Below are 16,183 nucleotides of genomic sequence, written 5' to 3' on the forward strand. Positions count from 1 at the left end.
CTACTTGCTGCCACAAAGTAAGAAAGCAGCAGAGGCAAAATGTCAAAACAATTGTTTTTAATTGCACTGCATTAGACAAGTGGGTAAAAACAAAGATCAGAAGCAGTCACCGATGTTCAGCTGCAGTGGTAAAAAAGTATAAATCAGCGGCACTTTTTCTTTCTTTTTTTTTTTTATGTTACTCCAAAATTCGGTTGGATTCAATATGTTCAATTTTCATATTCAAAGCAGAAACACAGTTGCTAAATGTGATTAAATTAATATTCTTAATTTGAGACTTCCCTTAACACAACTCAGAATGGTATTACATTTACACTAAAAAGAATAAAAATTTGGGCAAAGAAAACGACTAGAAACAAACAAGTGCAGTGTCCTATGGAATAGTTTAGTATGTGCAAAAAATTTAATTCACAGTGGAAAAACAATAATTAAACAATGGAATAATGCCACCTCGGGGCTCAGAGCAATGGCAAGTTGGAAACTTAATATTGTTACACATCTTCATATTCCAGTTGGTCAAGTTCATGCATTTTCTGTCAACTCCAAACAGGTTAAGTTGTATATTTTCCTTGCAATGTATAAATATGTAACAAAACGTTAGAATTAAAAGTTCTTATTTGTACCTACAATGATTCTTTCATGGTGCAAAAAAAAAAATGGTTCAGTTATTATTCAGTTATTATTCAGCAAATTATTCCACAAGACAAAATTCACCTCTATAGATGGGGATGTTTCCTAGGCAACGTTCTACACATCCATCCGCTGTCTCTCTGCATTTTGTACAAATCAGTGATGCGTAATGATGCTTAATATTCCTGTCAGATCAGACTGACATTCTGGGTCTGAAAAGTGAAGTGTAGGTTCTTTTCAATGGCCAGCAGGGGGTGATTTTGTTTGTCATAGGACGGTATGGTGCGGTGCTAACAGTAATAACAGATTTATTTACAATGCACTTTACATTTAGACAAATCTCAAAGTGCACAGAAAAGATACAAATTTTGAGGCATTTTTTAGTAATTCATTTAATATTGCTTACTTGGTTGCCATTTGCACAGGTTTAGAACTGTAATAATTAATATTGTGAGTTCTGTTTAGGATTTTGGTAAGCCTATTGACCTAAACCAGCCAAATATTTAAAATATGTATGCTCTATATGTATGTGTCCTCTACTGCAATTGGCTGGCAACTAGGTCGGGGTGTACCCCGCCAACTGCCCGAAGACGGCTGGGATAGGCTCCAGCACCCCCCGCGGCCCTTGTGAGGAGTAAGCGGTTAAGAGAATGGATGGATGGATGGATGGATGTGTCCTCTATGAAAAATGCAATGCATTCTTGCACCACAGCAAACTACAATCATAGTGTAACCCAGACTAAAATCAATATTATAGTTTATACTGATCAAACCAATACATAGTAATTGAAATAGAAGTTATTGTTTTCTAGTGTTAAACTATAAATACTTTTTTGTCATTTACATTATAAAAAGTTATTTTGTGCAAATTCAAGGTTTCATTACATACGAAATTGCGTAGTTTCTTTTTCTTTTCTTTCTACAACCTAACTGTACCTGTCAATCTTACATATCTGTACTGTCATTGGTTGATGTACTTGCCATGTCCAATCAGGTAGCGATGGGTGGAGTCATACGTGGAATGTTCGAGAGTCTGTAAGACTTTCACTAGTGTAAGCTAAGCTGTCAAGTGAGCAGACACTCGAGGAGCCGTCTGGTGAAAATAGTCTTTTAAACCAGTGGATGCATAGTCTGCTGTCTCGTTCTGGACTGTTTTTAACCCGATGTAATGTGAGTACCTCATGTTATGTTTCTATTGTGCTCAGACGAAATGTTTGTGCAGACGATCTAAAATGCTAATCGCGGTAGCCACGTAGCATGCTAACGCTAAAGCTAGCGGAGTTTTGTGCCTTTTTATATCGAGTATGAAGGTTTTCAACTGCATTTAAAATGAAAGAGACACTTTCTGATGCACAGCGTACCAAGGAAACTCTTTTTGGACCCTTCTGTTGTGGATTGGAAGTCGTCTCGTGCCTTGTGGATTTGTACTTAAGCTGGATGTCATTCGCTACCGTAAACCTGTGGATTCGTGAGTACTATCAAAACCGTGCACGTGCCAATTTATTTTTGCTTGTTTTGCAAGTGAAGGTGCCAGTTTTTATGTTTGTAAGGTCACACCGCACCCGAGCAACATCAGGCCTGCAACTATAACTGGACAATTTTTTTTTGCTGGGACAAATTCGCATTTAACATTTGACACACACAACCCTTTTCTCCCATTTAATTGTCTTTTATTATTTCTGTTTACTAAAATGGTTCATACTGTTTGCAATTGAATTTACTGTGTTTGTGTATTTCTTTTAACTGGTATATTGATCTACACAATATTCCCCAGTACTTTAATTATTATTCTTAGTAGGTAAAAGAGGTAAATTAATAATATTTTTCCTGCTAAGTGGAGGCACCGCCAAATTCTAATTTAGGCCAAATTCTAAGTTATGCCAAACTTAAGATATTTCTATTCTTGTATCTCCTGTTTACTAAGTAAATTGAATTAGTCATCAAAGTACCCAGGACCCCGCTCATAGTACTGCAACCCCATTAACAAGTGTTAATTCCATAGATATATGAGACGGGTGTTACAATAATATTCTCTTATTGAAGATTTTCTGTCACTTCATTTTAAAGTGACTGATATTCGTAAAGGCCTCATTTTGGAAAAAAAAACATAAATAAAATAAATGTGTTTGGATCTGTATTAGATTCTGCATACATCCATTAGTGAGCCAACAGCAATTGCAGTGGTCTAAAAGTTAGTTTAAAAATTAAATATACAAGTATAAAGAGCGACCTAACTTGAAGCAACCGCTTCATATGTACTGTCACATTTTCCAGCTTGATATACATGGTCACGTTTTCCCACAAGCTGGGAACTTCAAATGCGCACGTTTCCAACAAGCTGGAAGATTCTTATCTTAGAGTGTGTGGTTTGCTTATTTCTGGCTCTTGTTGTGACAACGCTGTCATATAACCTTTGGGATTTCAAAAGAAAGCAGTTCTAAACTTCTCTTTAAAAACATTTTCACTAGGCTCCATATGGTTTGACAGAGAGAGGGAAAAAAACATTAGAAACACTCCAAGCAGTGGAGTGTCTTAAACATTATGGCGTACAGTCTGGTCAAATTCAGGTGAACATTTGACAACATAGTTCATGAAATGTGAGTTTATGCTTCAACTCTCCCTTCTCAGAGAGGATTAACTTATCAAAAAAGTGAGTATGTGGAATATATCTTGTGATTTGGTGGGTTGTAAAAGGTGTGTGAGTGCAAACTCTGTGTGAACACATAATAATAGACTGTGATATTATAGTAAGATCGTGAACATGAGTGTATGTGTAACACTTTGTTCCCACGCAAACACCTCCCACCAGCTATTACTGTTGCATGTTGTAAAGTGGAAAGTGAGATTTGCTTCAGCTAGCAAGAACAAATTAGTAGTAGCCTACTTTGCTAGCTTGATGAGCTCTCCAATGTGAGCGAGAGCAATTCAAATATGAGTATTCAGCACTGAAATGTTAGGCTAAAAACGTCATGAGAAAATTCACAACCTTTTATATTTTTAAATAATAGTAAATCTGCAGTATTGAAGTAATATGATTGACGGATTAATTCAGTGGTGTCCAAACTACGGCCTTGGGGCAATTTGTGGCCCGCCATACATTTTTTTGGCGGCCCACGGCAAATACTAAATACTGTTTATTAAACAAAAAAAACAAAAAACAAAAAAAAAAAGGTGGTGGATTAAACATTTCTAGCTACTCAAAGACACAAATTTGCAGCTAATAATTCAGTACGATCATTTTTACGTGCCAGATGCATACTGTATGCCCACGCCAACCTCTGACAATAAATTTTTAAAAATCGATCGCACCGATAATTTGTACTTTATGAATCAATGACGTCGTTGGCACTATAAACGCTTACTCTCGGTCCAACCTCGCTTTCTTATAATGCCATCTTTCTCTCAACTGTTACTATAACAACCATGTTCTTGGCGCAAATCCATTGCCATGTGTGCAAATTTGCTCCAAGCTGTCAGTTTTGTGGGCGTGTTTGCGCCGGTATATGATTAGAGCAATATCCTTAGTGAATAGGTGGGTAACATGGCGCAGACTGCAGGTGCAGTTGTGTGGAAATATTTTGCGCTATTACCGGACACAGTGCATTCTTCGTGAATATACCCCAGTATGCGTAATCTATTGCAAAACCAAGTTTGGTGTGTGTTTGGGATTTTTCTCCCATTGGACCACTACAGTGTGTCCAAGTCTCAGTCATTTATACTGTTGATTGGAGGTCAATATAAAGAATTTGGAGGTAGTCCTCTCTAACTTATTCCATCCACGTTGTGTTGTGCATCAATAACACTCTCAGCATAATTCTATCACCACCATCCCGAACATTTGGTCCGGTGAGCATAATTTTTTAAAACCTGAATGAGACCCCTAGGTTACCCCTTTCATAACCCAAATTCTTGCTCATATACTGTTAAACGCATTCGGACTACCTCGATTGAACAGCACATTGTTTTACGCTGTGCGCATGCTCTCAATTTTGTTTTTCATCTTCTTTTCTTCTTCTTCTTCGCTTGTTTCAATTTGCAAGGAATCTCAGTCTGTAGTAACCAGTTCTCTGCGCAGTTCAGTCCGGCTCGCTAAAGGAGCTTGAAAACATTGATTTCTCTGCGGTATTTTCACATTATTTTGTGTCTTTACGGCGAAAACACTACAGTTTGTGCAATTATACAAGTTTTTAAGTCCGTGCTTCTGGCGTGTAACCCACCAAAAATACTCAAGCCGGTGTAAACAAACATGATGCCACAGCAAAGAATCATAATAATAATTATAATGTCTTTTATTGACCGTAGAATGTTAGAAGTGGCAATGACGTTGCTTTACGTAATTACATTGTCTGTGCATCACAATCTGAACAGGATATTTCAATCGAACACGACTGACCATGTAAACAAGTCACCTCAAATGTTTCAGAAACCGGTATTCTGACCTTAACTCGAATATTGACTGCATCTAAACACGGTCTGTGTGTTCAAATGCCTCCTGGTAATTACATTTGCATTTTTACACTTCTGCTTGCTTGGGCATTGTTTTTAGGCAACAGTAAGTAATTGATTTCACCATTCCTTCATGGCTGCTCTGTCACTGATTCTCTTGGATGCCTGGCTGCTTTATTGACTATTTATTGAAAACCAGAATCTGGCACAAGAGATATTGGACTCTTGTCTTCTATTTTCCCTTCCTGTATGCTCGTAACATATGTATTGGTTTTGTGTTCCAATACCTTTGTCTACTTAATGTTGCTAAAGATACAATGTACTTCCCAGTGTGGTCATTGTGGCGGAGGGAGCGAGGAGAGGAAACAGAAGATGGAGGGATGCAAAGCAAAAGAATGACCCGTAGAAGAGAATGTCAAATTGTTTTCATTCGCTGGCTGGAGATAAAACGGAGCTGACAAGAGTTTTCTGTCTACTGTGTGCTGGCGAGCTTTCCACTTAACACAAGTGTCGAGGGACTGCAAGTTTTGTGAGGGTAATTTAGTCGAGTGCGCTCTAATTACCACTCGTGGCAGCTGAGACAAAAGTTATCATTTGTTCTTTGAGTTTAAAACTACTATGCAACCAATAAAACTGGTTGCATCCCCAGGTCCTTCATGGATAGATTCAGCAGTAAGCAGGACCACAGACTTATTTACAGAGTGTGACCTAGTGTGCCTATGCTGCACCGTAAATCACCTCCTTGACACCAAACGGGAGGGAAATCACTTCGACTTCCATCCTATGACGCACCTTTAAAACTCCACAGTGCGTTAAACTCCATGGAGTGCATCCAAGCAGCATCATGACCTCACATTGCCTCTGAAGGGAAAAAAAAACAAGAAATCCAACTTTGATGATACAGTAACACTTGCAGATCAGCTGTATGTATAGCCTGAAAAGATTCTTCAGTAACGTGATTAAAGATTCCAGAGAGTTCCAAACATCATATAACATCACATAGCCTAAAACTAGTTGAAACTAGATGAACAGGTCATGAACTCAAACCTAACCCAGGCATGAGACAAGACCCAAACATTACTCCTCACGACTCGAGTCATGACAGAGATCAGACTGGATGGATGGATGGAGCTTGCCTGCACAGCAATATGATCACTGATCAGTGCTCTGCTCAGTCCTCCATTCGTCTTTTTTTTTTTAAAGCTATTGTTCAAACTTTCTTTGTCAGTTAAGTTATATGGATTCACACGCCCAAGAGTGACAGTACTAATCTGAGTTTATATCCCAGACTCACAATGCACTCAATAGGGGCAGTCGGGCATCCGAGAGAACCAACGACAGACCAACTATGAAGAAATGAGGAAATCAATTACCTGCTGTTGCCGAAAAACAATACCCAAGCAAGCAGAAGTGTAAAAATGTAAACGTAATTAGCAAGAGGCATATAGTCGATATGGTGGGTGGTTGCCATTTTTTTTTGTTTGTTTGTAATTGTGCTTATCTATCCATCTATGCATACGTTTTCTCTAAGGGGGAGTTCTGCCATTCACAGCTCAGTGAGCTGGTAACATTTCCCACCTATTAGGATGGCACGCAATGCAAACACTGCTCCTATGCATGCACAGGAAGAGCAGCGAGCAAGGGAAGATGAGGCTAGTCGACCAAGGTTCTCCACTACATGGATCTCATCCCACCACATGTCACACTCAGTTGTAGTTAACACTGCTGTGATTCGAGCTGCTCCTACACTCTCCTGTTGCTGTGGCACCGAAAGCTAAAGCTAGGCAGAGAGCAAATGATAAAGAGAAGGGGGAACAAAAATAGAAAAAAAGAAAAAGGCAGGGAAGAGGACAGACGTGTATGTGTGTGTATATGGCTTAGTTATGCAATCAAGTGTGCACATGCGCGTGTCAATCATGTGTGTTTTGGGTAATGGTCGAGTGCGCCGAGCAGTTCTGCTGCCCCGCTGATTCACCTTTTCTCCTCCAGGTTTTCACCTGGTCACCAGAGCAGTGCGCTGATACGACCTGACACCTGTCCGCTCGGATGGCTGGGAACAAGTCTCACACATGTATATATATGTACGCACACACGCGCACTCGACATCCATTCATGAACACACATTTCATGTTTGGCCATACGTACAGAAGAACATGCATCTATTAAGTTGCGTTTCCATTACCCTCAGTTTTGCGCAAAAGGCATGTTTCGCAAAAGTAAGCTGGTAATGGGAATACCGGATTTGCGAAAAAACTCTCAAATATCGCAAAAAAGTTTTTGCGCTCTCATGAGGTGGTTTTTGAGACGTATCGAAAAAGAAGTATTTCGCAAAAGTGTAATGGAAACACTTTTTGCGCATTAGTTGTCATGTGACACCCGCCCGGTCAAGGAGGAAAGGACTGTAACACGTTGTTTATGTGTATTATTATTATTTTTTATTTAATTAAACTTGCAATTACTATTTGTTTTGAGAGTTATTCATTTCGGGTTTGTATTTTAGTTTTACATGCTGAAGTGATTTGTATCGGCTACTGCACGTCATGAGCACAAAAGAGAGAGAGGTGTAATCGAGCGAGCCCCCTTCGAAAAGTTGAAAGAGAGGAGAGCTTGAAATCCTGTCCTGCCATGTCTGGTTAATTTAGAAGAAAACATCAGAAACTTTTAACAATTTGTAACCCGCCTTTTACCCAGCTTTTCATGGGAACAACAACATTTTAGGATTACAGGAAGTCGGAAGTACGGGGCCACTCGCTTTCGTGTCAGAAGTGCTTGCCGACTGCCAAGGGACACACACAACAACACCATCACAAAATGGCCGAAACCGCCCGATGAGGGGTGAGTGTTTTTGTTTGTTTGTTTGTTTGTTTGTTTTTAAGTAATATAACTACACCGGGCGTCCGTCTACCATAAACATGAGCACCTCCGACAGAACAGCGAGGTCTCGCGAGACGGGACATTGCGAGAATTGAGCCTCAGAAGCGAAACTCTCGTCAATGGAAACACTGACAATTCGAAATTGTACTTTATCGAAATAGTACAATATCGCTTTTATTTTTGCGAAAAAGGGTAATGGAAACGCACCATATAGCTGTGTGCAAATGGCGCTAACAAAGGATGAGCGGTACACACGCGACGACATGTACACGCACAGTCCGTTGCCCCGCTCCCCTGACACCTCTGCAGCTCTCCAACACGCCCTAAACCCCAACAACACGCAGAAGCCTCGAAAGCCGACAAACCCCCGGTGTGTTGTGCAGAGCGGTCTTGTGGAGATGTCTGTAAATATTTCACAGTTTATCTAGCGCTGCTTTTTCATGAGGCAACAAGGCGCAGTGATTCACAGGCTGCTGCATGCAACACCACTCTTCACACGATCAAAAATTGCACTGCTCTTTTGGATGCCGACTTTTATTTGAAATACTTAGGGCTCATAAATATTCAGGCTTGTGTTGTTGCACTTGTGCGGAAATATAGCAACCTCATCGTCTTTCGCCTGAAATAACCCAAAAGTACAAAAGCCTTTAATGTGGGCCTAGTTGTTGGACCGGGCGCCAGTCGTGCAGGGAGAAGGGCCAATAAAAAAAGATAACACACGAGTAACTACACTACATAAGATGGCACTATTAGGATGAGGGAGGACAATAGCAGTGCAAGTTCGGTCTCCTCTGGGTAATGAGTCATTGCTGCTAACTTAAAATAGATTGCTGGCATAAGACAACTTGGAATGTAGGCCATGTCAATAGACGGCTTTCAGCTCAGACAGATTCTATCTTTTGCTTTTGCTGAAATGAATATTAAAAAAAAAAAAAAAATCTGATTGAAAGAAGAGTTGAAATATTTCTTTGTATGTGTGATCTACTTTGCACGCCCAGCATACATGCTGAGGCGACGTCCCTCAACAGAGATGAAACCCCCTTTTACAGCTCAGAAATGTCCTGAAGGCTTGCCAGGCTGCAGTGGACAGACACAATCACGACTCGTATGTTGCAGACAACAATTTAGTTGCCACGCGATATTCGGATGGAACCTGAACCGAAGATAAGTTCAACGTAATTGTGTGAATAAATTGCCTCCTTTCATGTTCACTCATTCACTCGGCCGCGACTCTAATGGAATGATTGAGAGATGCGGCGGTGGCAGTTTCAAAAGCTGCGAGTTAGGGGTGTTAAAAAAAAATCGATTCGGCAATATATCGTGATACTACAGCACGCAATTCTCGAATCGATTCAATAGGCAGCCGAATCGATTTTTTAACATCCATTTTTGATGAAAAAATATTCAACAAAACATCTAACTTTCACATCTTAAGCATGGAAGAATGTTATATTAATAGAAAATTAAGCCTTAATATTTTATTTCAATGCTTTTCTAACATGAGAAAGGTTACAACCTGTTTGTTAAATACAGTGGCTCACAGTTATAACACTGAAGTTTGTGATCAATAAATAATACATTTTCATACAAATCTTACAGTGTACATGTACAAGTTTACTGAATGGTATTTTCTAAATTGAGTAAAAAAAATCGTAACAATCGACTTGTAAATTCACATCGGAATTAATCGGTATCGAATCGAATCGTGACCTATGAATCGTGATACGGATCGAATCGTCAGGTACTAGGCAATTCACACCCCTACTGCGAGTACACTTGCTAATGTGCGCTGTGGATGCTGTTCGCCTGCATGCCGCCGGTAGCAAAGCTAAGCTCTGACAGGGTGATGGCTCCCAAACTAGCCAGGCAGCAGCGCAGATGACGATGGCCTCTGAGAGGGAAGCCCCCAAGACTATTCAGATGATAATGTGGTTAATGAGCAGATACAAATAAACCAAGAATGGATCTGGGGCTAGTGCACCAGCACAGCAAGAATGTCACATGTTCTGGCCCCCGTAAATGACTCTACAGTGTTTTCCATCTGGTTTTATCTACTCCACATGCGGTTTTTGCTTCAGTGTGCCCACAGTGCCACATGGCTCCTACAGATATAACTGTTGCTGGAGTGTGTTCCATGGCAACTGTACTAATGATGCTTGGCACACATTGTGAGGGTTGTCATCGTAAATTCTTTCCAGTCTGGGAAAGTGTGGGGAAATGTCAGCAACACCAACACAAAATGTTGGATTTATATTGATGAAACTGAAAGAGAGAGAGCAAGAAAATCACAATTTGGTGATGAAGAAAAAAACAAACATCAACCCTACAGTCATAGCAGACCCGCGAGCAATTCTCAGAGGCTCAAACCACTCTGGTACCAAAGCTGGACCGACCATCTGGAGTTGGAGACTTCCAAGCTACGTAGAGTACATTAGTACCTGTGTGTCAGTGATTCTATTTTTGTCCCTCCATCTGTTGGCCAATAAGTCAAATTTCTGTTTCTGCATTTGAGGCCGTCTGAACCTTTGAGACACACCACTGGCATCATGTATGCTCACTGTTCACCGAATGTCCCAACATGTGAGACATATGAAAGATTGCTGTGGCAGCTGCCAAGGCTAATAATGTGAGGCAATGGGAGGGGGGGGTTAGTGCATAGGAATGCATGCATCTTAAAGTGTTTGGAATATGTTATTATTGCTCTAATTCCACCCTCCTGGGAGGGAGTTGGCTCGGTTCTTAGTTTGGGAGCATGGCTGGGGGGGGGTTCTGTGTCTCAATAAATATGCATTAGTTTATTCTGCCCACAAGCTCGTGTGGCTCACGTTTGCAGCCAATCTTGAGCTCATAATTCTTCCAGAGTAACTAATTGAATTCCACTCTAATGCCAGAATTCTAAGGGATTGCATGCTCTCTCCTCCACCGTGCCGGCCTCTGTGACGGCCACACGAAGGCACTAGGGAGAAAATGTGGAGTAGGTGTGCTGCCAGACTATGATAGTGAGCAGATTAGGCAGGTTCAGCCTGCCTCCGCTCTCCTGACGACCAACCTGGATGAGGCCGGCAGCCATGGGAACAGTAATGGGCGAAGGATGTGCCAGTGTGAGTGCGTGCTGATCTGGAACGGAGCGTGTACTTTTGCTGTTACTGTATATGCATGGCACATGCACATGAATGGGAAAATGGTCGACGTTAAGTTGATCTGAATGTTCATGCTATCCAAGCATAATTATCTCGTCTCAGCCTTTTGGCTGCTGTTATTAGTCAAATTTCTGATATGGGTGGCAGTGGCTCGTTCGTACAGTACAAACTTGGAACTGAACAGTATTCACTATTCTCTTGATGCCCACTGAGTACCTTTCCTCCGCCAAGCTCAGCTAAGGGGTGCTAAAACACCATAACCTACATAATTGTACATGGTTTTGGTCATGATGAGAGAGCCAGGATACAAAAGAGGAATCATGGCAAATTTGAGCAGTGGATCTATTATACGCATAAGCACACAAGCACATTTTACTGTGCTACAGTATCTGTGAGAATTAATCAGGTAAGAAATGATGAATGCCCCATTTACGCTGGCTAACATAATTTATGTATAGTTTAGTGTGTCAGCTGTTTTTTGTTTGTTTGTTTTTTCCCAAAACTGATCTACTTTTCTCTATCATGTCAAGTTTTGGGGATATAATTTCCACATTTTCTTAATATATATATATCCATCCATCCATTTTCTGAACCGCTTGCTCCTCACAAGGGTCGCAGGGGGGTGCCAGAGCCTATCTCAGCTGGCTATGGGTAATAGGCGGGGTACACCAACAGCTCCAAGTGAGTTTGGGTATGGATCTAAAAAAGCATTTAATTTCACCCAATATAGGCTGCATAAAGAACCGAAAATTTACCCAAAGGGTAGACCATCAAGCACTGGGTACTCTCGGCCCCGCTTTGTGGGACATCGACTTGTCTTTCGTTCCGTGTATGTGGAAGGATTTATTTCATTTTACTCAATATAGGCTCCAGGAGAGGGCCTCAGATGTACCCGGCAGGACGAGGTGCAAACCCCCCCGGTTATTTTAGAAAACTAACGAAATAACAATAAAAAACAATTTTGTTAATAAAATAAAATAAAAACGAAAATGCTTTTTAAAAAATGAAAACTAACTGAAATTACATTTTATGTTTACAAAACTAACTAAAACTATAATTATAGCAAAATGTAGTTCTTTTTAGTCTTTGGTGTGATTTTTAGTAGATTTATTTTGATATCAACCGGAATAATGATGACAAGGCGGGGTCAGGTAGGACTCAGACGCAGGCGTAAGGTAGGCCACCAAGGCAGCAGGTTTATTTCCGGCCAACAGTGGTCTCCTCTCAAACTGAGAGGAGAACAGGGAGGGGAAAAAATGGAGAACAAAAGGCGCTCCACTAGGGAGGAAAAAACAGGCAAAGGGTACTGGGGACAACAGAAAGCGCTCCGCTAGGGAGGAAAAAGGGCACAAGGCAAAAGGGGTAACTAAAGGCGCTCCAAAAGGGAGGAAAAGGCACAAAAACAAGGCAACAACGCTAGGCAACAGGAACAAGGACATGAGGACTGTGGACGCTTCCATGCACTGACGGTGACACTTCGGCAACGGAGGGGAGAATGCAGGTGGCTTTTATTGTGTGGGTTGATTGGTGGCAGGTGGTGATAATCATGGGCGGGGACCGGTAATGAGTGAGCGGCAGGAAGGGCAAGTGACCTGGGGTGAGAGGAGAGTTTAGGATTTCAGAGTAAAACGGGAAACAGACACAAAAATAAAAGCATGAGCCGCCACGCCTGGTGGCGGCGTGACAGTACCCCCCCCTCAACGGCCGGCTCTTGACGGCCCAGGAATGTCAGGGTGATCTTCATAAAATTCATCAATTAACGAGGGATCCACGATGAACCGGGAGGGGACCCATTGCCTTTCCTCCGGGCCGTATCCCTCCCAGTCCACCAGGTATTGTCTTCCGCGGCCCCGATTACGAACATCCAAAAGTTTTCTAACCTTGTAAACGGGGCCGCCTTCAATCATCTCCGGGGGGGGGTGGGTCGGGTTCGGAGGGCACCAGTGTGCTTTCATGAACAGGCTTGACTTGGCTGACGTGGAATGTAGGATGAACTCTGAGGGATCGTGGCAGACGGAGTCGAACGGCGGCAGGTCCTATGGACTTGGTTACTGGAAAAGGCCCCACAAAGCGCGGGGCCAACTTTGGACATGGTACCTTGAGCCTGAGGTGTTTGGCTGATAGCCAAACTCGCTGGCCTGGGCGGTATTCTGGTGCCGGTCTCCTCTTCCGGTCGGCGGCCCTCTTCACCCGGTCTCCCTGGCGTTGAAGCGCCGTCCGGGCCGCCGACCAGACCTTGTGGCACCGACGGATCATGGCCTTGACCGAGGGGACCGTTGCCTCCTCTTCCAGTTCGGCGAAGAATGGCGGATCGTAGCCGTGGACGCATTTAAAAGGGGTGAGACCTGTGGCAGATGTGGGCAAAGAGTTGTGCGCGAGCTCGACCCATACTAGATACTTGCTCCAGGTTGTCGGATTCTGGGAGACGAGGCATCGGAGACCGGTTTCGAGCTGCTGGTTCAGCCGTTCTGCCTGCCCATTGGCCTCAGGATGGTACCCAGAAGTCAGGTTAGCTTTGGCACCTAGGGCTTTACAAAATTGAGTCCAAAAACGGGAGACGAACTGTGGTCCACGGTCGGAAACGATGTGTAAGGGGAAACCATAAAACCTGAATATGTGGTGGATCATGATGTCGGCTGTGGTCTTGGCGGATGGGAGCTTGGTTAATGGGATGAAACGAACCATCTTAGAGAATCTGTCGACGACTGTGAGGATTGTGGTTTTACCATGGGATGGTGGTAGTCCGGTCACAAAATCCACTGAAATTTCCGCCCATGGTCTGGATGGGATTGGTAGTGGCTGGAGTAGACCCATCCGGGACTGGTTTGACGTCTTGTTGCGGCTGATCGAACACAGAGGACATCAAGGGCAATGGGTACCGGTTCTTGACAGTGATGTCGTTCAAAGGACTGTAATCAATGCAGGGGCGTAGGGATCCATCCTTTTTACTCACAAAGAAAAAGCCTGCTCCTGCAGGCGAGGAAGACGGTCGGATGAGGCCGGCTTTCAAGGAGTCATCAATGTAGTTGTTCATGGCCTGGCGTTCGGGTCCTGAGACTGAGTACAGTCTCCCCTTGGGAATGGTTGAACCGGGAATCAGATCGATCGGGCAGTCATATGGGCGGTGTGGAGGGAGAGTCATGGCTTTGGTCTTGCTGAAGACCTCCCGCAGATGGTGGTAGCAGGAGGGAACAGTGTGCAAGTTCGGGTACTCTTCTTGAGCCGGTGGGACGAGAGTCACCTGGTGAACCTGGGCTGTGGAGTTTCGGAGTGCCGGTTGTTCCGACCCGTGAGAGCTGCAGTCCTTTCCCCACTCCAGAACAACTCCAGTGTTCCAGTCGATTCTGGGGCTATGTATACACAGCCAAGGGTGTCCCAGCACCAAAGTGGGGGAAGCAGCGTGGAAAACGTGGAAACGGAGAGTCTCGAAGTGAGGTCCGATTCGGACTTCCAGAGGTTCAGTAATATGGGTGATTTTGAAGAGCTCCTTGCCATTCAGCGCTTTAGCCAGGATGGTCGCGGAAAGGGGTTCGGTGGAGCATCGTATTTGCCTTACGAGCTCCCAGTCCATGAGACTTTCGTCGGATCCGGAGTCGATAAGGGCTGACAGAACTGTGGTGACATTGTGGTGAGTTATCTGAATTTGCGTGAGTCTGTGGTTCTTGGCTGGTCGGGGTGACGGAGAACTCACCGGAGGGTTGCCCTTCGTGGTGCAGGCTTCCACCAAGTGTCCAAGACCACCACAATAATAGCAACGGCCCTCTCGGCGTCGGCGCTGTCTCTCCTCCGGCGAAAGCCGAGCCCTTCCCAGTTGCATGGGTTCGTCGCTGGCGAGGTCCACCTCTCCTGGTTCCGGTCGGGAAGGAAAGATGGGTCGCAGCCTTCTGGCCTCCGGTGGCCGCGTCCAGGGGGTGGGTTCCTCCCTCCTTCGCGGTCCTCCGATCTTGGCCAGCTCCTGACGACGATGATCGGTCCGGATGGCGAGGGAAATCAAGGCGTCCAAGTCCGCGGGGAGATCTACGGGAACCAGAAGCTCTTGAATGACAGGTGAGAGTCCTTTCAAAAAATGGTCGTGAAGTGCGATGTCGTTCCAGCCACTGTTTGTTGCCAACGTTCGAAAGCGAACTGCATAGTCGCTGACAGATTCTTTGCCTTGCTGAAGTCGGCTCAGTGCTCGTGCCTTCTCTCGGTCATTGTTTTCTGGATCAAAAACTTGGCGCAAAGCGATTTGAAAGTCCTGTACGCTTTGGCAGACCGAGGAACCCCTGGCCCATTCCGCGGTCGCCCAGGTTTTGGCCCGACCCGTCAGGTGAGACACCATGAAGGCCACTCGGGATCGGGCTGTGGGAAATGCCTGTGGTAACTGTTCATAATGAATGTCGCATTCCGTGAGGAAAGTCTGACAGCGTCCGGGTTCACCGGAGTATCGTTCTGGGGAGGCCAGTCTCAATCCTACCCCGGTGAATGGCGTGGTCGATACAGAGAACTCAGGGTGAGGAATCTGTCCAGTGGGAGCTGGCGCTCGACGCCGTGAAAGGCTTACCAGCTCGTGGACCTGGCTGGTCAATTCCTCCATCCGGGACAGCATGGTCTGTTGGATCCGGTCCTGGTTGTTGAGCCGGGCCTCCTGGCTCTGCAGTGCGGCCTCGACCGTGCCTGCTGGGTCCATGCTGGCCGAAGTGTACTGACAAGGCGGGGTCAGGTAGGACTCAGACGCAGGCGTAAGGTAGGCCACCAAGGCAGCAGGTTTATTTCCGGCCAACAGTGGTCTCCTCTCAAACTGAGAGGAGAACAGGGAGGGGAAAAAATGGAGAACAAAAGGCGCTCCACTAGGGAGGAAAAAACAGGCAAAGGGTACTGGGGACAACAGAAAGCGCTCCGCTAGGGAGGAAAAAGGGCACAAGGCAAAAGGGGTAACTAAAGGCGCTCCAAAAGGGAGGAAAAGGCACAAAAACAAGGCAACAACGCTAGGCAACAGGAACAAGGACATGAGGACTGTGGACGCTTCCATGCACTGACGGTGACACTTCGGCAACGGAGGGGAGAATGCAGGTGGCTTTTATTGTGTGGGTTGATTGGTGGCAGGTGGTGAT

General features: G+C 44.2%; 1 protein-coding gene across 3 annotated transcripts in view; it reads left to right on the forward strand.

Moving 5' to 3' along the window:
* The first annotated feature begins 1,672 nt into the window (after window positions 1–1,672).
* Window positions 1,673–16,183, forward strand: part of spry2 (sprouty RTK signaling antagonist 2) — a 55,857-nt gene continuing 41,346 nt past the window's right edge. Inside the window, exons 1-3 of one of the 3 annotated variants that reach the window (XM_077512431.1) lie at window positions 1,673–1,800; window positions 1,987–2,098; window positions 7,066–7,157. In XM_077512431.1, the coding sequence (XP_077368557.1) occupies window positions 7,146–7,157 (12 nt within the window). In that variant the 5' untranslated portion in view covers window positions 1,673–1,800; window positions 1,987–2,098; window positions 7,066–7,145. The remainder of the gene's footprint in view (window positions 1,801–1,986; window positions 2,099–7,065; window positions 7,158–16,183) is intronic. The other 2 variants (XM_077512434.1, XM_077512433.1) reach the window with 2 other exon arrangements.

Source organism: Festucalex cinctus, chromosome 2 (assembly GCF_051991245.1).
Source record: "Festucalex cinctus isolate MCC-2025b chromosome 2, RoL_Fcin_1.0, whole genome shotgun sequence".
Classification (NCBI taxonomy): Eukaryota; Metazoa; Chordata; class Actinopteri; order Syngnathiformes; family Syngnathidae; genus Festucalex; species Festucalex cinctus.